The 24211-nt window shown below is 39.5% G+C and overlaps 1 protein-coding gene and 1 long non-coding RNA gene across 2 annotated transcripts in view; one reads left to right on the top strand and one right to left on the bottom strand.

Annotated features, from left to right (window-relative positions):
* Window positions 1-873: 873 nt before the first annotated feature.
* On the bottom strand, window positions 874-5381 carry lysmd4 (LysM, putative peptidoglycan-binding, domain containing 4). Its single transcript, XM_030427213.1, has 3 exons — window positions 5225-5381; window positions 3039-3316; window positions 874-2932 (listed from the first exon to the last, which is right to left on the bottom strand). Exons 2-3 carry the CDS (start codon window positions 3300-3302, stop codon window positions 2381-2383), a joined length of 816 nt encoding a protein of 271 aa, XP_030283073.1. The 5' UTR covers window positions 3303-3316; window positions 5225-5381; the 3' UTR covers window positions 874-2380.
* A 2982-nt stretch (window positions 5382-8363) lies between these two features.
* The window catches only part of LOC115586181 (uncharacterized), a 141972-nt gene continuing 126124 nt past the window's right edge, over window positions 8364-24211 (top strand). The window contains exons 1-3 of the long non-coding RNA XR_003984832.1: window positions 8364-8593; window positions 9426-9525; window positions 9649-9703. This is a non-coding gene — a long non-coding RNA (uncharacterized LOC115586181). The remainder of the gene's footprint in view (window positions 8594-9425; window positions 9526-9648; window positions 9704-24211) is intronic.

The raw sequence follows: 24211 nt of genomic DNA, 5'->3' as shown, positions 1-24211 counted from the left end.
CTCAAAGCACGTGTAACTTGATGGGCTAATGCTACAGGCCACAGAAGACATGATAGTTCATTTGCTTTAGCCAATATGACTTATCTGCAAATGTTGCAACCACTAGCTGTATATAGCACCTTTAAGTTCACTCGTTCACTGGGAAGGACAGAGAGGGCTGACAGGCTTAATGGCTAACAAGTTCTGAAGACTCTGATGTTCTCTCAAATTAAGCCAGATTCTAAAAACTGGCAATCAATGTAGAACCTCTGTATGGCGCTCGGGTCATGCAACTGTTTAACAAATGTTTTAAAATCCCTGTCAGATCGTTATTTCCCTCTTCACATTCTCATCCTCACCTCGTGCAAATGTTTTGGTTTCAGAGCATCACATACAATGCGGTTACACCTGTTGCAGCTTTCCAGATCAGATCATCAAGGTGAACAATGAAAAAACAGTGGGTATTGATGTGGGAGAAGGAATAAACTTTCTTTATATTTTATTAATATTTTGACTATTTTAATCATTCGTATTTTTAAAAAGCTGTAATAAACCATATACCCATCCTACATGCAGTCTTGCTCAGGAGCTATAGGAAGTAAACTTGTCTGACGCCATCCCTCCAATAATCAACACACAAATATTTGTGCATGCTGCCATCCTTTGGTGACTGTCGGTACTGCAACTAATCAAAAATTCGAAACTTCCCTTAAGAGGTACTTCCATAATACATACTATAGCTACACAATATACTGTATATGTATGTAGTTGTATATGTGCTGTCCTAGTGAGTAATTCCATCTCAGTAAGTTGTGTGTCTGATCTTAAACTGGTGTGAATATAATTCTTGGAAATTCTTGTAGGAAAAAAGTCACAGAAAACAAGGGCACACACTCACGCTATAAAGTTTGTATTCAAATAGCTACATGCCGAATAAAAACATTCTTGAACATCCATCAACGTCAAATTGACCGAAACGTTTGAAAAATATGGCAATAATACATTTTTCAGTTTCATTAAAATAAAATACTTTGGATTTTAAAAAGTGCATTGGACAAGCGAGAAATTCACCAATTGTTCATGGTGGACCCAGGTACCCATCAAACAATGTAAGATTACGTGTGCTATACAATACGCACCTGACAATGAAGGTTTAAGGCACTTTCCTGTATCGCAAAGCTCACTCAGAGAGCTTATAGGTGAGTAAATTACATTTTCAAACTGCAACACCATGTACTTGAAAGACTGTAAGGTGTCAATGAATTGATAAAATCTAACACGGTGAAGTATATTGCACCAAGTTCTTACTGTAAACACAATTTTACACTTCTGGCACTGTACACAGACCCAGAGAAAAGGCATGACGTGCATGGCAATAACTTAACAATAAACACACAAACACAAAAAATAAGTTACATCAAAGAAGGCACACAAAAAATGCTCAAACCCATGTAAAATACAGTTTACACTCAAACAGTAACAATACATTTCCAATGTTACCGTTTTTAGGCAAAAGTCTAAAAATATATAACTGTATTGGGACAGATATCAAGATGACGCCTGATACACAACACGGATTTTATGTCACTTGATGTGTTTATACTGGCAACAGGCACGGCTGGAAAGAAAAGTTGTGGTAAAGCCTACAAAGAAATATCTACCGGGTGGATGTTTGCATAGTGCTTGCATGACCATGTAAGGCCTTCAGACCAGATCAGGCACTGCAGTGAAAAGTCCAGTCCACCCTTTCAATCTGAATGTGTGTAGTGCGTTAAGGCAGTGCGGACTGTTTGGGTTGTCAACAAAAAGAGCGCAGAGGCTGTGTGGTGAAAGACAAATGAAACAGGTGAAAGAAACACTGTCTTAACGGCTAAAAAAGGTACACAAACAATCAGAGGTCCACCATGTTGCTTGGTGCCTCAAACAACATTTACGCTTCCAGGAGACTGACGATAACGATACTCTCCCAGTTGTGTCCTCCAACACTGCTGTACAACCACGCTTAATCTCTGCAAAGCCTGATTTGGTCTGAATACAGCCCAATACCTCTAATACAGTATAATGATGAACTGTAATCCCCCCCCAAAACAAAATAAACAGTACCAAAAGAAATTTCAGCCAATTCTGTATGAAAGCTCATGTTAGTGTCATAAAGTCATAAAAATGATTGTGCAGCTATTTCTTTTTTTTTCTTCTCCAAGACAATCATTGAGGTGTTTGCCTGAAGCATCACAGTTATAGTAGAAAATAAAAAAGGTCGCATTCGCTGTTAGAAGCTACACACATGATGGTATTGCACTGAGATGAAATTTGGATTCAACACGACTGTCACCTACATCGAAGACTATCCAACCCAATATTCTTAAATAAAAATTCAGGCTTTCTGTGACTCTGGTCTGAGCTATCTTGGGTTTTTAAAATGCGCCACATCTGTTGTCACTGAGGCATTTGAAGACATGCTGGCTGAATGTGTAGCACCACTACCATCTGTTGGTGAAACTACTCCATTATCTTTTGTTTTGAAATAAATTACATAAAATAATGGCAGGACGATGCCTATCAGAAGCATGGCAACTACAGCGTTCCACCACTGGATGCCCCAGTCCGCACCGGGACTGGTCAGGCGCTGTCCTCTGAATCCAAACCTTTCCCGTTTGTCCGAGTTATCCAAGAAATCGTCATCTTGATCAATCGTGGTCTGAATCAGTTTCTCAATGTCGTGGTCCACCTCCATTAGAAAGTCTGTGACCTCCTGTAGATGTGGTTGGGCTCTGGCTCTGTCCTGAGAAGTTGCTGGTGCGGCAGATGAACGTGGCAATTCTTCTGCAGGGTCACGTAGGTCTGTGCAAGTCTCAGTTAAAAGGCTGTGCTTCTGAACAGGTATTTTGATAGATTTCAGTGCAAATAGATCTTGTTCCTGCATAAGGTTGTTCACCCGTTTTATATCAGCCACCTGTGGACAGAAACACGAATAAAGATACATAAATGTCATCACTGCTATTGAAGAGAACAACACCAGAAATATACAAAGAACATCAGCTGATGTCACAAATCTTTACCTTGCAGCCATACTGCAGTGCGAGCTTGTTGAGGTTGTCGCCATCTAACACCTGCCGCTCCAGCAGCTGGACGTTCCTCAGTCTGTCCTGCTCCTGCTCTTGGTAAACCCGCGGCTGCATCTCAATGATATTGAGCTCCTCATCATCGGAGGATCCAGCGGACTCATTCTGCCTCCTCCTAAACATGTAAACCTGGCCATCTGCACTGGCATGGACATCCACCGGGGCCTGGAAAGCCCGTGGACCCTGCTCCCCCCGCCGCATAGTTAAACACCAGCCTGTGAAGACATGTCCAACATTAAAGCAAGGATACAATTAAACGTGAGTCTCAGATGCGCAAGTCACAGTTAAGACTTATTCATACATACAGTGTGCAACTAGTTAGCATCTGCTCCACTACCTTGTGCAACGAAACAGCATTTTTTTTTTTTGAGAGGGTTTCCTTTTTGTCTTTTTTAAAAAAATTAAAAATATAAGCAACTCAGGAATCAAGATTCTTAAAGTTTTATTAGCAATTAACAATATTTCCCAAGAGACCCTGTCATGGCCTAACAGGAGGTGTAGTTGTTCAATACCAAATAGTAATTGTATCTCTCCAGTAGCAATGGGAGTCCAGCAACTGAGAATCTGTGTAACATAAAACTACACTTGTAAATGTACAGAAAAATATGCCAAAAGGGAGAGTGACCATTCCTATGGAAGCCCAGTATTCATGTTCAATTAAGTTTTGAAACATCATCAGGGTCCACAGTGGGTATTGGGAAGTGTCACTATAAATCTACTGGATCCAATGACAGGTGACCCCATTTTTTACCCATGACCTAATGCACTTTTAATGTGCCTCAGAATCCTACGCTCTCCAAAGGCAAAGGGCAGATACTGAGCGGCTTAACCTAGCCTTCAATCATATCTATATTGTATCTGCTTAAGAGTAAACTGCAGTGGCAGACCCAAATGGCTTGAGTAGGCCGTTTCATCTGAATGCCACAGCCAATCAAATTGTCCAACCACAATAAATGGTTATGTCCTTGCGCTGATCTTACTAACAGCCAACAACCAGTTGGCTCTTTATACCGTTGGTATGAAAAACATTTCATGAGTCATGTTCTTTGGCCTGCCTTAAAAATGAAATCGTGTAAGAGTGCTGAAAGGTCAGCGGGTCATCCAGTGGGCACCCTCTCAGTAACTGGTAGTTAAAAAATCAGTCTTGTATGTCATCAAGGGTTTTCCTGACGACAGCTGCTGTCAGATAAGAGTGTAATCACCATGTTCTGCTCACTTATTACAGAGGAGCAGGACACAAACACAACTCATCTGACCAGATTTACGTTATAACGTATAATAAAACCAATCAGGGGGTGACACGAATGCGCGTTGCCACTGTTACCAGAGATTGTATAACGTTTGCGTGATCTTTGATCGTATAAACTTGACAGGTGTTTATGTTTGGATTTCATTGACTTGGATTAGTCGGCTTAGCGTTGGCACCGCAAACAAACCGCACCAGATTTGACTTGCAGGTCAGTTCAGCTGCATAAAAAAAGGGAAAGAGTAGTGCAAGTCTCGGCACGGTTGTTCTGTCTATAATACTGAATTACAGCATTCACACCTGCCTGAACGAAGTTGTTTGAGTCGCACTTACGAGTGACAGCACCCTATTCACCGAATATTACATTAATATTAAATTGTTTATATTATTTTACTGAACATGCAAGTTATTAATGCTAACTTTACTAAACTTTAATGCTGCGTCGCCTCACAGCTGATTTGCGATTTCTCAAACCAACACGAATATCCTTCTAAAATATATTTGACAAATTTAATCCAACCGAACTGCTCGTTTCAAACTATTCATTTCTCCCGTCTTACAGTGATTTCCCTACATTATTTGGACCGCACAGCAAGCCGTCGCGTTATTTACAACTCTGTAGACGACTCTCTCGCAGAGCACTTGAAAGCAGCATTGACGTTAGCCAGCTAGCTAAGAGGCTAGCAGGTTAGCTCGGGCGTTTAGCATGTGTTCTCCAAAATAACGACACCGTGGCAGAGAGCAAGTCAGCGAACAGTCTCACTCCAGCTACTGTTAGCTAGCTAGCCCGTGTGGCAGGGAACGCCACTCACAGGAAACGTGGTTTCACAGACGCTTTAAACTCAGACCGCGCTGTCCCCATCCGACAGTTAGTTACCTTATCCAACTGCTTTGACGACAGTAGCGAAAGCCGCCGCTTTCCCGAGCTGTCCTCCCCAGGTTGACTGAGGATAGACTCGCTAACATTACGACAGCAACTGGTGGCGCTAGCTGCTACCGTTAGCCGACTTCTTCTTCGTGTCCTTAGAAGAAGGTAGCTGAGATGCACCACTGCCACACACTGATGGAGGGTGACATGACACTTACTACACTGACAATCATTTTTATTTCCAATCAACTATCTGAATAATAACAACAACAACAATACTACTACTACTACTACTACTACTAATAATAATAATAATAATAACAATAATAACATATTTATTATTTCATTCATTTTACTATTTATAATTTTTTGTGTTTGTTCTTTCGTTTCACTCACTGAACCATTTCCAATCCTGATTTCGGCACCGTCATACTGTTTGTGTTCCTAAATGTGATACATATTTCATTTGTCGTAATAACATTGAAATACTGAATTCATGTGATAGCTGTCAGTCTTGTCAATTGGCATGAAGCCAAGCTGGATCATGGAGCATAATAAGAAAATAGAGTGGCAGTGAGGTGCGAGACAAATAACTATTTGAAATAATGCTTCGGTGCATGGAAAAATCAAAATTAAACAAGTGGTGTGTGTATTGAATGCATTTAGGATCAAACCAGCTAAGAAGCTGGGGTCATGGTTTATGACATGTCTTTTTTGCAGTGAGCTCATGAATGTGAAGTTGTGAAAGTGTTGGAGAGGGGGGATTTGAGAACATGAACAGCCTGAAAACAAGAACAGCAAACAAAGAAACTAACAGATATCAGGGAATATATGAGATGTGCACTATACTTACTAGATTTATTCAAACCGACAACTTAAGCTTGAAGTGTAGAATACAAAAGTAGTGCATGTGTTCATGCTTTAAAAGTTTATATGCTAATTCGTATTTGGTAACTAAAAAGCTCCACTATGTCTGACATCTGTTGGTTGAAACCCATCATTACATCTCATCGAAGCCACTGAAGCATGTGGATTTTCCTCCTCTCCTCTATCCCTCTGTGAGTTTTCCAGTACAAGACAAGTGGTGAGAACAGCAGCATGACACAGCCTCAGGCTGAGACTATGCTTGATGGTGAGTATCGGTTCCTGGGTCCAAACCAAAGAGGTCTTAGAAAGGTCACTGGTTGTATCTTACGTGACCACTAGATGGGGCTATTGATCTTTCGTATCTCCTGTCATTTGTTTACAACTGTACATCTATAGTCGCGATGAAATTGATGCAGAGAGTTTTTTTTTGGTATGGGACAAATCATTATTTCCATTCCATTATGTTATTGGTGGCTATTGTTAACTGGTATGTTATGTACAACTGATATTGTAACATATCGTGCTGTATATGAGCAATATGCAGGCAAGGCTCAAAAGGAAAGTATGAGCCCTACAGCATATATCCAATCGATACAAATAATTCAATCGGTTCAATTACAGCACTAAACACTAGGTAGGAAGAACTGCCACCATAGTCAGTATGATATGGTTCCATGAAACTCTGTCCATGGTTTTGACCATTTTTTTCTGGCCTGTGCACAAGACTGTTTTTGTCGTGTTAGGAGCTTTGACCAATTCAATTTTCTTCACAATAACCTGAAGTTTATCTTGAGTGAAAGCCATTTGTTATCCAGGAGAAGAGATCCAGCTCATGAAAGACGTCAATTCTTACAAAGGATTTGAGGGGTTATAGTTTTCAGACATTCCAAGAAAGAGATAACTGACTGATGATAACAGTTATCTCTCTGAAGTATATATGTAACTGCTCATAAATATGTCTTCCTTTGTGTCTTTGGAGAGTGATAGTGCCTTGGCCCTGTGATTTTGTTCATTCTATGTATGTTTTGTGTGTTTTCTAGGTTTTTGTGGTGTTCTGTTTTCCCTTTTGTTTTCTTGTTCTCCTCCAGCTACACCTGTCTTGTGTCTGTTTAATTAGCCCAGCCCTGTAACCTGAGTTACCCTGTTACCTTGTTATCTGCCTTCCCTCCACACCTGCAGTACTTCTTCCCACTGTTTTTTCATCAGCTCCTTCCCTGTTTGTTAGTGGTGTTCCATTCATTACTTCCACCTGTGTTTCTCCGCCATATTCCGACTACACCTCATCCCCTTATTAGTTTAGTTTGTATTTAAATCCAGTCTTTTGTTCAGTTATTGCCAAGTCAAATGCTGAGTCTCCACAAATCTGCTGTTGTGTTTGCATGATCCTGCCATGTTTGCCTGCTCCCGTTGTGCTTCCCGTATCCTGCCGTGTTTGCCTGTTCCCGTTGTGCTTCCCTGATCCTGCCGTGTTTGCCTGTTCCTGTTGTGTTTCTTCGATCCTGCCGTGTTTGCCTGTCCCAGCCGTTGGTCCTGAATAAACTTCAACCACTGATATTGCTGCCTGTCATCTCGTGCATTTGGGTGCCACTTCTCTGCTTCAATGTGACCGATAGGTATAGTGATTGTATTGATAAATGTATCCGCATGAGAACATATTAAGTGTATACTTGCTGTAAACTGCATAACCATTGACATGACAGGATAACCTGAGCTGCAGTTTTAACTAAGTCTGGAAATATCTGCTGGATTGGCCTACATCAGTTGCTGCTGAACGTTTGGTTTGGTAAATGCATAGTTTTTTTTTGGCACTCATTGAAATAAAGGCAGTGCCTGTGGATATATTTATATATATTTTTTTGTCTTAAAACAATAATCTCAAATCACCTGTCTAAAAATGATAAACCAGTATATTCAAATTGATTAAAATCCAAACAGTGATGCTAATTTGATTTAAAAGTGAATAGCCTGCTGTTGTTAACAATAGGCTTTACATAAATGCCCAACTATAATAAAGAAAAAAAAACTACAACTACCAACACTGATGTTTTTAACTTATACACTAAACTACAAATACAGTACAACTGATTATACTTAAGCTTGAATTTACAGGATACATAGAAAACATGTTAAGTACTGTATGTATGGATAAAAAGTACACCAGTTGCTTAATATGCCCCCTCTCTGGAGCCTGATTGGCTACGTCGTGTTTACAAGGAAGCTGATTGGTCAAGCTTGATCAGCCTGGATTCATTCATTGGTCGTTGACCTAGCCATTGGTTAGCTATTAATCCCTCCTGAGATGTGCGAATTTACGCACAGAAAAGTGACCGGGTCTTATTATAAATGCGCGACCGACATGTAAATTGCCAGCACGTTTAGCTATGGCGTTATATTTGAATGCTGTTTGCCGCAAAAGCATAAGCCACACCACCCTTATCCGCCTTGCGAAGAAGTTCAGTTCAAAGCATCCCAGTACGCAGACAACTTTCACTGCAGTGCGCAACCATGATGGTGAGTAAGTGACTTTGTGGTGGTAGGTAGCTGTATATCACTAGTTAGCTGTAATGTTGTAACCTTTTTACATTGCAGAGATGTAAAATATGACAAAGAAGCTATTCAAAACCAATTATCAAGAAACGCCAGCTCAGGTAACTTAGCCTAGCCTAGCTTAGAAACTCAAATTTAGCTCAGGTAATGTTAGCATAAATTTAGCTAAAATAGTTAGCCTTTACTTCTGGCAGCTATGCTATATTGCGAGTACAGTATAATTATATTTTTTAACAAGATATAGTGCACAGGGGCATTACTTTAAAATTATAAAGTTATTGCTACAGCAGCAATTAAAACCAATGTATTATCAGCTAGTATAGTATTATAAACTGATTGATAAATGTTCTAGTTAAAGTTTTTCATTTGTGCAACAGGGGTTATCATAAATTAAGGGATTATTTTCGTATGACCAGCAAACCTATCAAAAATGTTCGTGAAGATTTTGAATGTTTCTGATAGGGATATCTGGAAAACTGTGTTTGCCCCCAGTCCTCATACAAGTCCTTTAATACTGAATACTTGAAAGTCTAATTTTAAAAATTGCCTAGTCTGCTTGTAACCATGAGCAATGGGGCTCAGAATGCCCTTAAATTAACATGGCTGTACACCACACTGGGATTGAACACGGCCTCGAGGACCAAAGGGGGTCACGGACTGCAGTATGGGGTGATTTACAGCAGACTATGATTCTGGGAATGAGAAGACACAAAACAAAACTAAAATATGAAAACTTCATGCAAGCCATTAAACTGTACATCTAAAGATTGGTGACTTTTTGTATTTATTTTCTAAGTTGTTTCCAATGGAGCATGACTTTGATGCTGAGACCTACCTGTGGTCATCGCAGGTTCAGAGGGAAGTTGAGGCAGAGCTATTGAGAGAAGGTGGAACAGGTGAGAATTTCGACTTGACTGTAATAATATCAAATATGACAAATATGCGTGATTTGATAGCTTTGAGTAGCTGCAACTATCTTTTGTTGTGAAAAAATAAAATTCAAAACATTGTCCAAACAGGCATCAGAGGTTCAGATGGAGAAAGCGCACCTACAGCAGAAAAACAGATGGGGTGGTAAGCTGTATTGTAATCACACAGATCATGACATTGGTACATTTATGGGGGCTTTTGTAGAACATTTTCATAAACTACTTTTGAGGGCTCAGATACATAACATGCTGGTAATATGTTATTACAAAACCGAGATAACTGCCCCCCAAGCAAACATGAGCCCAATCTTGGGTTAAATGAATGAAGTAGGATTGAAGTGGACAGGGAGAAGGGTCCGCTGACAAAATGCACTTCACAAGTTTGTTATCTGTGTTAATCATTTATTAGTAGTAAAGGAACAGGATTGAAGAAATTCACCCCAAGGAGCAAATAGTAGCCTGTTTAATATGTGCAGTGTGTTGTAAAATATAACGGTAATAGAGATATTAGTGTAGTAGGCAGCTAAATGAAGAAATAATAGTGGACAGTCTACAGAGAGACATAATAAATAGCACTCAGTTCTGTGATATGAAATTGGAAGATGTAAGTAATACTTTCTGTGACAAGAAATTACAGGGTTTCGAGTGAAACGTTAAAGATTAGACAAGCTGTAAGAATACTGGTTTTCATGAGTCGAGCTGTGCATTTTCTTGCATTGTAAAAATGTATGTGCAGATCTTTGTAGTTGACCTATTGATATACAATATCTTACACAGCAGGGGGCACATTTTTGGATTGAATGAATTTGCAAAGATACGTGTATAGCTGTTGTGGCTTGAGCAATAAATGTATCAACATTACAGCATGTTTCATATATTCAGCCCTTAGAGTCACGTTTTTTTATTAAATGCAGTATGTGCATATTATTTCACATATGATACAGGGCTAAGCTACAAGCAAGACTGGTTAAACATGAAGTAAATAGCAGTCATGCATATTCTAGCATTTCTTCCACATATGCATACCCATTCAACCGGAAACCACAAATGACCTCCAGTTGACTTCTTTAACTAGATAGCGAAGTCGATTCACTGGCAAGTCTGATTTAGTGTTGGAGGATATAAACCAGTCTCTTAATTAAAAGAATCATATAATAGTTGTTGATCTCGTGTGTACTGTTGCCCCTTTTTAATCATGATTGCTCAGGAACTGCTTTCGTTATCGAATGATCCTCTGCCAGCACTACCACTGCACTTAAAGTGAACCGTGCTGTTTGCTTCATTGTATCATGAAGTCAACCTTTGCACTTGAAAAAGCTTAACGATAGTAAAGTTAATGTTGCCTTAGAGGGAATCATCATATCATTTACATTGCATTCAGAATCAGGGTGTAACGCTGAACGATGATCAGCAGAGCGGCATAATGTGCCATATTTCAGGGCCACTGAGCAGCTTGTCCAACTGACGGAGAGAGATAGAGAGAGGCAGGGAGACTGTGTGGTGAGAGAGAGAGAGAGAGGAAAGGGAGGGAGGCAGGAACTGAGAAGTGGGGATAAAACCGTGTACACTGCATGCACATGTTGCCCGAAGAACAACAGAAAGGGCTTTGCTTTAAATGATTCAGAGCAAAGATGAAATATTTATTGAGGTGAAACATTCATGTATGCCTTATCTATGAACTCATTGCTTTGTGGCCATATTATATCATGGTCCTGTATCTTGTGTTAAATAAAAAAAAAAAAGAGAAATTCCTCCTTTACAAACAATTATAAAGCTGACTGACCGAACTGCTTCACCTGGCATAAAAAAAAAAAACAAACACATGTTGATGTTGCATTATTTATGCACACAAGCTGGGTTCAAGTATGCAGTATGTACTGTATTTGATAGACAGCAACTTTTTAAATGCAACATTTTTGTGTTTTAACTGCAGTTTTGATAAATGCGAGGTAACAGTACAGATGCAGATACTAATAAGATTAGTGATAAAAGATATACATGTATATTTGACAGATGTTTTATTGGCCTGATATTGCGAAATGTATAGAATTGGCTATTTACTGGTATTGTAGAGCCAATATTATGAAGCCATATTGCTTTCAGTGACATAAAAAGCGTAGCATTTACAAACTCTGACACCACAGGTGGCTGTTTGCACCTTGAAAGTTGGTTTGAGATCCACCACCAAACACAGAGATGAGACGTTTCTTACAGTGTCTACGGAAGACAGCACGATTGCAATTTGCTGCAAATGTTTTTCAAGAGTTCAGAGAGGAGGGACAAAATGTTGACAGAGTTTTAACACAACAAATCTTATTAGAGCTGTGGAATATGAAATTATCCATCTTTGCTTACTACATCTTAGCCTATCTCACCTGTAGGTGTTCATGAAGTACAAAAATAAAATATATTGGATATCTGCCATATGAAGATGCTAATTATTGGGTTAATCCATATAGTGCATCCCTAAATAAAATGCTTCATTAGGGCAAATATTTGAACACCTTTTGGAGATTAGAAGTCTTTTTTAAAGGTGGTAATGGTGGTGTTGAATGCAAGTGAAATGAAGTGAAAACCAGGAGAAAACATTCTTGTCATCATTGGCATATCACAGTAATTCTTTGCATTGTTATCGAAGTGTTGACACAGGCCTGATTAAACCCTCTTGCCATACACTGTGAGAAACATTTGATTATTTGTCTTGCAAAAAATAGAGCATAAGATTTTTGTTTTCTTCTGCTGGGTGGACGTTGAAATGAACCACAGGTGACGGGAGGTTTGTCTCGGAAATCCGGGGGGGGTCCTGCAGCAGCAGTCGGTGTTGGGAAACCAAATTAAATCCCTATGGCTCAGGGTCATGGTAACAGTTCAGATGTTTATTGATTAAATGTCAACTGCCCAGGTGAATGTGATTCACAACTCAGAGGGGCCGAATTCAACAATCCATCACTAGTAGAGGAACATTCAAACCAACACATCATCACTGCATGTTTAGATTTCATATTACTCCAATACGAAAAAAGTGGTGATGGCTATTGTGCTGGAATAGCTGGGTTGGCAATAATGCTGTTTATAAATTAGACAGTTAGAAGTTCTGTAAAGACTGGACGCTGGGTCAGATAAGTGAACACCTAAGCTTTGGTTGACCAATGTGCATGTTTCATTACTTAGATTTGGTTTTTCAAGAAGTCTTTATTAGCTCAATGGTCATTAAACCAAAGCTGCAATGATGAGTGGATTGTTTAATTAGAGCTGATCAACAAAAAATTAATCAGCACTATTCAGATTATTTAATGACATTGTAAAAGGAATATTTTAGGTTTTAGATTCTTGTTTGGACAAAAGAAGTAATTTAAAGAAGTCATCTTGGGGAGTCATCTTTTCCAATATTTTCTTGTGGTTTTAAAAATCAAACAATGGATGCTTAATGAAAATAGTCGTTAGTTGCAGCCCTATTCTCAATAGTAAATAGAGACTCTGTTATTATAATAATGTTCAGAGTGTTATTGAGTATTAGACAATGGAATATAAGGCTAACTATGTCTCTGTGAGGACAGCAATTGTTAGTAAACATAATGCCTAAAAAAGCAAGCATCCTTGTACAGTACATTATAATGATGTGTTAATGATGGTATATTTCAGGCTGCTATGGGTGCAATTTCAGGCAAGGAAGGGGCTTCAGCCAAGGGACTGGCGGAGCAGTTTGTTGATAGGTGCAGTGCAACTGTAGTGGGGTATATTAATTTTGATCCAAAACCCTTAGGGTGACCCCTCACATGAGACAGAGCTCTAGCAGTCCTGGTCTTCATGCAGGCCATGAGCGTACAGTGACACATAACCTTGCCCTGTCACCACCCTCACCAGTGTGTCAGCCAACATTACTGTGATTGACGTTGAGCCAGCACTCCATCCCTTTGAGATCTGAGGCTCTGTATAACCTCGCCCTAGCTGTGTACCAGGGCTAGGACATTTGGGGCATGGTACTGGATCATGATGCCATCTGTGTTTGTTGCCTGCACCTCTGTTAAACAAGGGCACAAGTCTTTGTAACCTTGTTTAGATTGGAGCATTCAGTGTTATTTCAGCCAAAATGTTTTATTATGAAGTCTGACTCTCTTACAGACTAAACAATAATTACTTGTACAGAAAAGTAACACGTTAACATACATGTACAAAATATATATATGTCCTCACGTGGAGGATTATCAGTGACAGGTTGGAAATTAAACAATATATTCTGTCCTTGGGCCGTATCAACAGCTTTAGCATCCTGTAAATGAAACAAGCAATTCAAATAACTGTTTACAATAGAGATGAGTATGTAACTTATTTGAACAGAAACTTGTTGTAATACATCACATTGCAAAATACTGTAATAAAAATCTTGTTTATTGGAGGAAGCCGATCCTGACTTGTTTTACAATCTTTGTTGCTAATCAGTTGTACACACTTTTAGTGTGGATAATTGGATAATTAGAAAAGCCAGAATATAAGGTTGTCCTTAGGGGGCTTAATAACAAAGTTTTGATAAGTGCCTGTAAATCACTGTGGGTTGAACTACAGACTAATTTGAGGCTCCTCACCTGTGAAAGATACACCTGACCTTATAAAATGACCACTAGATGTGCCTGATGCATGTCAGCTAGTAACCCACCAGCTGAGGAATACTATGATGGTAAAAGCCAAGGTAATTACCAGACTGTTGGATTGCTGAGCTGTCCATCTGAGTTTACTAATCATGCTGTAATGCAGTTTTACGAATGTAGTGGCAAGCGTGTTACCAGCTTTGGAATGCTAGTGACTTCTAATCTTCTCTAATTTATTACCCCTGGCCTGTAAGTGACTAGATCAGTTACTAACTTGGACATATCTGAAGGTATAGTGCCAACAGACTCGCTTTAATCCTATTCCCTGCCCCTTGCATGCTTCATAAACTGTAGCTACATGCAAACATACTCATTTAGCATAACATGGCTGAACTATATAGCATTGGTGTGGGGTAATCCTCAGGTGAGAGTTGATGCTGAATGATGAATCAGGTCTGATGCCAGAGCTAACTACAGCCTGCTAAAGCATCAAGAGTCTAGCTTGAGTGGCAGCTGTAGGTCATGTGTCTACTTAACCTAATTTCATTACAGATAAATGCAACAATGAATGCATGCTTATTTTTAACAGAGTAGACTGTTCACGTGTGTATGCAAACATTGAACTGAAAGGGCTATAAAGGAAAAACACTTTCCTTCTGTGAGGGGACTGTCTTGTAATGCTTGGTATCCTCAGTGCGAGTTCAAACTGCAGTCACAAGCATCACTACCTTTTCTATGTAGCTGGGTAGAATGTGAGCTCCCTTGTGACTGTGGACTTTTTAATAATGTATGCCAGTTGTGTTCAGGCACTGCACTGTGGTTTTATGTCTCAGTTCAACCACCACATGAGCTCAACTTTCCTGCCATTAAATCATCACAAACGACTGGGGAAAAATGAGATGCATTGAAATATTGATCGTTGTATAGAATACTGTACTCTTTATGCAGTTGTGTTACAACTGTGTAGAGTGGATAGTGGAAGACCTGCCTGCACCATTTCAGTTGGTTGTATGGCAACAATTTGGGTTATTGGTCAGCTACAACAATAATGGACAGAGAGTTGTTGCTAAGACAGGGACAGTATGTCGACTTTGCTCCCCTGTTGTGCAATACATATAGCCAAGGTAGAACTAATTGAAACAGTCAACAATCAATGGAAACAATTGAAAGTGTTTTTTTCATTAATAGCGTAAGATATACTTTTTAGTTTTATAGCCTATTGTGACTGTTTGCTTTTTGGGAAAGTTCAGTGTTTGTAGAGACTCATTTAGAAATGTTCGAAATGTTTCTTATTTTATAACCAAAATAGTATTCCAAGTTTACCAGTGAGCAAAATACTACCTCATGCCTTATCAAGTGGCTAAGTGAGAGCAAGGGGCATTTGAAGATTTGCCTCTCTGTCTGCTCAAGAAAGAAATTTATTGAAATGGATTCATTTTCCCCTCCTGCAGTACTGATCTTACACTAAATTGTGACTCCTAAGTGGGGTCTAGCGATTTCAAATGATCTTTTTTCGCGTGTAAAGTTTACATATACATATATATGTATGTATATATTATATGTATATATTGTATGTATGTATTAAAACAATCACTATTGAAAATAATAAAAACAATACATAATATAACCCTAACCCTGTTACTAAAATGTTAAATGAATTTCAGCTCCCCCTTATAAACATGGACACATATATATCTAGGACTCTAATTATAAAAAGTAAAAAACAAAAGAAGTCTGTCTGGAAGAGAGGAAGAGATACATACCCTTATATGAACATCTGTCATACACTGGCAGGCTTACATTTAAATGCTGAACATAATACACATTGGAAGCAATTAAGCGTCACATTACTCTTTCTAGTTTTGAATGTTGGAAAGGGTGCCCTGTGTGACAGTTTTTTCGTTGATTTCACTGTTGGGCTAGGATCCAGACTCTTATTTTAGGTGATGTAAATTGAGATAATCCTCTCAACCAGTACATTCCTCATTTTGTAATATTGTCTAGAAAACACTGGTATCTCATTTGGCAAGATTTGGTGACGTAAAGGAAAGGAGGAAGTTTAAAGAATGAAAGACTATGGAAATTGTCCAATCGAAAGAATAAGCATTCGATGAACTCTGAATTAACCAGAGGATAGATAAAGCGACATGGGGGAGGGGTGCTATAGAGCTAAACACATGATTTTAATCGCTTTAATCCTGACATACACAGGTCACTGACCCATTAAACAACAACTAAAATAGCTCAAGATAAAATGGAATTCCTCGTGACCTATAGAGGTAATATAAGACTCAAGTATTATATTATGTCAAGGATAAAGACAAAAACATAATTTACACAAAAGGACAAAATGATCATTTGTGATATTATTATGTAGTGTAATACTTGTATCATGAACAAAACATAGTGGCACTCAATCTTTCATCTCTAAAGGTATTTTATACTATTCAATAAAGAGCAGTCCTGTATTAACCTTCTGTAGAGAATGCCATGACCTACTGATGAAGTACATCTCCTCTCCATTTGGTGGTCATCCACAGGGAAAGGGAACAATTAGGCCAAAAAAAGGAAATGGTCAACATCAGGAAACAATGCACTGTTTCCAACTGTGCTATCCCTTTGCCACTTTTTCAAGAAGACAATAAAAGAAGACAGGCAAAACTGAGAGTCAAATCGAAGGTTAATTGGAGCCAGAAAAATGTCAACCAATTTTACCGATCACCCACAAGGGATATGTAGCCGTTGGTGAAAAAGATGCCGGAATATCTGTGCGGCATATTAGCTTCCTATCCATAATGGCCTCCTGAAGAGAGTGATGATGACATCTTTTCAGCGCTCTGTCCCCCCTCAAAGCATTTGTGTGTACACAAAAGACAAAGCGAGACTGTGTGTGTATTCGAGTATGTGTATATGTAAGGATGTGTTGTATGTTTTATGTCAAAGTCAGTATTGTTATTGAAGATGCAAGCTCCCTGGGAACTGACAGGTGTTGGCACTAGATCTCTGACACCTCTGTGGTCATGACATATCCATCCCCTCTGGTTAGTTTAACCGTAACACATTGTGGTATAACAACATCGACCCCTCTACTGAATGATATAAACAGTGTTTTGTGCATGATATGCCTTATATGAAGTGCACTTTATTGAGCTTTCTGAAGACTTTAAAGCTGTTTTGAAAAGCTTTCATCATGGCAGCTTTTTAAAACACACAGATGTGAATTCAGCTGCTTGTGAAATGAATTGCCACACGCACGCACGCACGCACGCACGCACGCACGCACGCACGCACGCACGCACGCACGCATGCACGCATGCACACAGCTGTTATGTTTGTAATGGGGTAACATTTTTGGGTTAACCAATTTCATGTACAGTATAATCTAGGACTGTAGTCCTAGTAATGGATGTAATGGAGTAATTGTAAAGATTGAATGAAATTCAAGTATCTGTTGAATAATAAGTCTTGTATAATGTATGAAGTTTGTTTAAAGTATTACAATATTTAGGAATTGGGAAAAACCTGGTATCTCTCAGGAAAAAAAAAAATGATAACCCACTGCATTGAAATTTACAACTGATTTGGACCACTTCCATCACAGTGTTGTTAATCAAATTGATTAGCTCTTGCAAATGCATGTTTATTGCAACCTTATTAATCTGTGCTCTCTGGTAAACCCATGCTACCACAAGCATTCTATCATCCTGTCAGACCCTTTAGTAGTTTTTGTGCCTTTGACAAAGGGCAACTTAGCCTTGATCTTCCTCACAGGACTACAGAGACTAATGATAATAAAAAGGATTACTCTTGGTATTAGAAAAGGTGCAGTAGTCCAGTCTTAATTGGTGAGTTCCCTTGCTAAGTTGATCTAGTCTTGAGGCTGCCAGTTAGTGAACTGGTCAATTAATCTTCCCGCTCTCATAATGAGGTGGGGGATTTCACATGGCTGGTCCTTCACACAAAGACAGACAATGTGCCCAAAGGATCTTCTGTCCCTGCACCAAGTGACCTGACAATTAAAAAATGTACCTCCCTACTTCCCCCTCCTCACCAGGTGGCAAATTGGTCTGACCCAGCTGCGTATCAAAAGGACTAACCATGACTTCAAATCAACTTCACAGGCACACAAAGGGGGGAAAGGGCAGTATCATCCATGAAATAAGATTGTTGTATTACGACTTTTGGCCCCACATCATTCTGCCTTCCTCATTTTGAGGTAAATGAAAAGAGACTTGTTGGATCCTCCCTGCTGTGTGTCACAGTGATTTGCCCTCTCAGAGGGGAAAAAGAAGCTTGACACTAATTTGATGATGCAGATGCGACAGTGGAATAAGCTAAATGTTTAGGGTTAAATGTGCTTGACCTTGCACCGTAGCAGGCTTTAAATCTACAAACAGAGAAGCCAGTCACAATAAAGGCAAATAAGAAATCACATTGATCAAAATCTTTGACCTTTGCACCATTTTTCTAGCTGCATATGTATAATGAATGGTTGTACACTATGGCCTCGAAAATAGCATTCCTTATGCAATACTGGCGGTTTTGCATGTTTAATCTACTGTTTATAATCTTTGTGTGATACCTTTTGAGGTCATTTCTGATTGGGTGCAGGAATTTGCAAGTAATTGCTCATAATGGCTTGTTCAATATTAGATGATGTTTTGTTTTCTGTGACTGGACGGATATATATTTTTGCTCAATATGCAGATTATTTCATAATTTCAATATTTTCTGAAGTAATTCAGAAAAAATGGATGGATGGATGGATGTACTAAAGGGGACATATTTAGTCCTGTTGTGAAATGAACAGAAGACAATAGTTGACAAGCAGATAGAAAATCAATCTTTGCAAGTACATGTGCTTTGAAAAGGTCATACAAAAGTAAACAATAGTTGAGCCATACCACCATTGGTAACACAAGACCAAAACTTACTGTCACTTGCAAAATTGATTGAAATCTATGTAAACTCTGCAGTAAAATGGGCCTATGCTTTAAATATCTTGAGCACACAAAGAGATTCGGTTTTGCTCAACTGAATTGTGAAGAGGGCAGTTTTGAGCATTGGTGAGTAATGGGCTCTCGGTTACAGCTCAGTGACTAACCATTATGACATTGTTTAAGTTCACCGTTGAGTGTCAGTAGCTACAATCCTCATTGATCCATGACTTTATCAGGTGCTGCCATGCAGAACGGTGGTACAAACCAGGAATTAGTTCACTCACTGCCTCAACCTGGTTGTTTGACCCCTGACATTTGGGACATTTTCTGCTAGAATTCAGAAACTACAGAATTTGACAGAAATACATGTAAACATACAAAAACAAATGGTTTGATATCAATAAATATATAAGAAGTATTGTGATGTAGCTTAAAATTGACATTTTCTTGGTCTTAATGGTCATAGAAAGTTGGATTGTATTCTTTTCGTTGAGCAAAACTGTTTTTTAGTTATTAATACATTTGTCATTAATGTAAGTTATACTATATGAACTGAGACTGTAGCCCCATTCACTTTACCCTGTCAGTGCGGGAATCATGCACCAATTCTCTGCATCGCCGTCATTTTGAAAGTTTCAGATGGGGAGAAGCGGTAGAAGTTTCGCTGCGGCTCTGATGCGCCTCCGGAGGAAGTATCAGAGCCGCAGCATAGGTGAGCCGGTGTCTGTGTGAATAGAAATGCGGAGGCATGGATCAAGGCAACTTATGTGAGGAAAAAAATACCGTAGTTACACATAAAAAATCCTGTCATCCTGTCTGTCCTACTGACTCTTCGTCACATTTCTGCCCGAAAATGAATGGCTATGGGGCCAATGAATCCAACGTTTCTTTTGTAAGGGGAACCGTGTGCTATTTCTTCTCTCTGGCTTGGTTTGTTGTACATTGTTACCAACAATAACAATTCTATGAAATGTACCAGAAAACGTATTTGACAGTAAATAGAAAATTAGAGAACATAACACAGTATCATCAATATATCATCGATATCTCTGTTGAAATGAGCTTATTGAAGATCTGTATAGTTGTACATGTAGATATCAAGAGCTTGAAAATCCAAAACTAGGTTTGAGGTAATTAAGAAACCCTATCTCCATAGTGTGTCCATCAGAGAGCACTGACATGTAGATTTTAACTTTTAACCCTAACCCTACTCAGTTTGTATCTTGGTCCAAAAAAACTCCCATAGGGAGTCATAGTCTTACCATACCAATCATAGTCTTACCATAATTTTTGGTAAGACTATGATTATGTCTTGCACTATAAGGCAGTGACATCCAAAAGTACTGAAAGAGACAGGAGGGTTGAATGGCAGAATGTGTTTCTCAACCAGTAGGTGGTAGTCATATTACATCAGTGATGTGTATTCATTTAAAGGCGGTAAAAAAATGCTTTTAGGAGGGAAGCCATCCCTGCCTAGTCTGCATCTGTGCTTCGACTTAAATCTTCATCACTGTACATCTCACCTCGTACAACTTAAACTTAGAAGTGCTCTTATGAATACTTTGATTATTCTTTCGGGAAATATGGAAGATTTTAGATTATATACCTTGCAAAATAAAAAAAACAAACACTAAGCCACTAAGCCAATAGAGGAGCTTGTGCTCAATACAACAAATTACATTTGACATTTTTTTTAAAAAATGACAGTTAATAGGAATCCTGCACAGCTTACCTTTTAGAAAAAATGAACTGACTTTATACTTTGGATGCTGTATAGTCCATAACATATATATGTATTTGGAATAGAATGTGAACTTGAACTTGACCTTACTCATTTATGGTGACTGAATTGTTCAAATAGTAAAACCCCTGTGAGGGATGATTTAATAGTGAGAGAACCCTAAGTATGGGTCAAGATCAGAGTCAAGTTTTTTTGGCTCTGTCTTGTGGAGTACAGACTCCACCGAGAGTAATTATTTGTGGAGGGTTTAGGGCCCTGGGGGTGACGGAGTGGGCGGGAGGGGCAGAGGGTGCGCTGAAACGGAAAGCACGCCAGTCCCACTCACGGTTGATGCTCAGTGAATCTGAAAGGTCATGTCATGTTTTCTGGCAATTGACTCGATTGGTTTGGATTCTGCAACATAAGGCCGGGACAGTGGTGTGTGTTTGTGTGTGCGTGTGTGTGTTTGTGTGTGTGTGTGTGTGTGTATGTGTGTTTCTCCACATTTGCTGGGAAATGTGCCTGTGGGTTATTTTTTGCATTGACCTTATTACCCTGCACAGTGACGAGCTTGCCACACTTGCTCCCTCTGACACAAACAAATCTAGATGAGGATACTTTACTCATTAATTGTTAACATCCATGAAAACCTTTTTAGATAATTTTGAAACATATTGACTTCATTCACATTAATCCCTAGGCTTGCATAATTTATAAAAGTAGAGTACATTACCATCAATTGATTATCACAGAACTTGTAGTGCCAACATTTTCCTAGATAACTAGATTTAAATAAATGCATTGGATGCTGTCATTAGACATCAGTAGAGCGAAGTGAGAGAAAAGAAGCCGTTTGTTTTTGCGTGCATGTGTTGCAGCCTCCACTTCCCTAAATGAACAGAGACAGAGACGGTATTAGCGCATTTAATTAAGGTTGATCACAATCATCTAACACAGACAGCTTACAACTAGAAGCTAGCTCAGACATATTGTACGCACCGGGCTGCAGTCTTTAAGGATATATCCGCTGATATGGCTTCTGCCTTGCAGCCATTCTGTGCAAGTAATTTACCAGAACAATGTAATCTTAACCTCTCCCCTTTATTCATCATCTGGGAGGCTCAACTACTCAGCTATAAATAAAGAACCACCGTCAGCATCAGGAGGACTTCTATATATATAGTGTGAAATACACCAGTTGCTTTACTTATTGACACAATCATGGGAAGAGTTTGCATCTTATTAGAATATGTCATAGTTATGGAAGAGCATAGAATGAAACCACCAATAAAGGAATGAGTTTGTCCTCTAAGCAATAACACACTCATTGCAGTTTTACCAGCTAATCCTTTGCCAGCCTTCACTCTGCCATGCCTACGCGGTTGACTCCTGCACTCCAGCGGATCGGTGGCAGAGGTCCAGAGCCACTTAGATCATTTTACCCGGGGCACAAAGGGGGCAGAGAGGAGCCACTGACCCTGCACTCGTCAGGCAGGGCTTTACGCCTCGCTGACTTCCCTGGTGTGACATTTCTCCTGTATTTGCCCCCTCCCATCGCCTCCCTATGTAACCACCACTGCAGTGCAGAAAAGGATCATTGTCTGTAGAGATATCAATCAAATGAACAGCATCTGGGGTCAATCTGCTGTCAGTGCTCCCTCTTTGCTGTCCCAGCTCTCATGTAAAGTGACAATAATGACAGAATGTCAGAAACGTTGCCAAATGTGGCCAGTTAACACAAGACGACACTTTGAATAAAACTGAGACGTCGTACCTGTCCCCCTCCCATCATCCATCACCAGACCTTTAACACATTCTTCTGGTTTCTCTTAACATGATGTGTGTTTGTGTGTGTGTGTCTGGAATCAAGCCACACCCTCTACATAAAACACACCCCCTGCTATGGGTCACACGATGGTCATGACATTATAAAAGGATCAATTGTGCCTTAAAACACTGCCTGTCCTCCATGGGGATATGTAGTAGAACAGATGGGGCTTATGCAGAGCGGCTTTAATATCTATTTAAAGTGCTTTAGAGACAATGATCTAATGAGACATTTACATTTTGTTCAGCTGTGTTGAGAAAGCTTAGGCCAAAGCAACTGCCATGTGATACTACCAGCATGAATGCCCCTAATTTTTTGTTGATACACATGCAGTGTATAGACTTAAATTTGGATACAGGTAATTTGGTCTGTTTCTGAAATTCTTTTAAATGGTAAAAATCCCAAACTAAACTGATTTCACACCTGGAGGTTTTGTCTCCTTTCCTGCTGTAGTACACAGTCTACAAAGTGCTTTTGATCGTTAAATGCTTCTTGAAATGAAGAGAAAAATTGAGAGAAAATGCAGATTAGCTCATGATTATGCACAAGAATCCCTCTTGGTTAATAAACCAGTAATGGATAAACTCCAGGGTGTTTGGGCTGCAACAGATATTTAAAAAAATATATATTTTCACCCACATTTTTGCATCATTTTGTTATTTAAAAGACCAGCAGTAATGCTCCCAGACTTCCATAGTTTGGAAAATCTCCAGGAAAATGATTAATATTAGAATACATGTAATTCCGTACCATTAAAAGACATTTAGTCTTTCGTTTCGTTTCGTTTTCTTTTCCGCTTTTTCCGTGAGGGTTGCGGGATGTTGCCGCTTTTTATCCCCCTGAGGGGTTGCGGGGCTTACTGGGGCCAAATCCAGTTTTACTCATGGGCGAAGGCCAGGGTACACCCTGAATGAGTCGCCAGCTCATTGCAGGACCGCACATTTAGTCTAACATTTGATTATTAGCAATTGATTATTAGGATTTTTCTCAAATATTTTACACACGGACCTGTTCCTTACAAGTGATGATAAAAGGCTGCTGTAAAGTTGAATGGCCTGGGTATTCCTGCTATCATAAGCTGCTGTCAGGAGAGTCGTGAAGAAGGGGTTGGGAAGGTAAAAGCTAGGACATGCTGTGCTGGGATCAACACGTGTCCGCAAAAGCCTGGAGGTTCCACAACAATCTGTTCCAGTTGGTTCACTCTTGTGCTGTGACCTCAATTTTTGACTGCTGTTGGAGCTTCCTTGCACTCTGGTTTGACACAAGAAACAGCACAGGCAGCTCTGCACCCGCCCAGCCTAGCAGAGGTCGGCAGAGTGGAAGAGCTGCTCGAATATCAAACAATGAAGCTGAGGAGGAACATTGAATTAACATCCGCTTATTCTGGGCTGCAAGAGCATCTCCAACTTGGCAATCCTGTGAAATGACACTTTCAATTGGGGTCAATTGGACCCCTGCCTCTGGATTTCAGGCAGCTTCCCTGCCTAGGGGTAATCAAGGGCTGTAGATATAATTAGAGTAACAGGCTTTCATACTGTAGTTCAAGCAGTGCAACTGAACGTTTGAGCAACACTAGGGG

The sequence above is a fragment of the Sparus aurata genome, chromosome 8 (genome assembly GCF_900880675.1).
Source record: "Sparus aurata chromosome 8, fSpaAur1.1, whole genome shotgun sequence".
In the NCBI taxonomy this organism is placed as follows: domain Eukaryota; kingdom Metazoa; phylum Chordata; class Actinopteri; order Spariformes; family Sparidae; genus Sparus; species Sparus aurata.
Note: the sequence above shows the minus strand (reverse complement) of the source record. Positions and strands in the feature narration are given on the sequence as shown.

Excerpts from the sequence above, each read along its gene's own strand:
- lysmd4 (XM_030427213.1), bottom strand. The coding sequence starts at position 3,302 with ATGCGGCGGGGGGAGCAGGGTCCACGGGCTTTCCAGGCCCCGGTGGAT. Across the intron at positions 2,933-3,038 it reads CACTGCAGTATGGCTGCAAG|GTGGCTGATATAAAACGGGT; the intron begins GTAAAGATTTGT and ends TTCTGTCCACAG.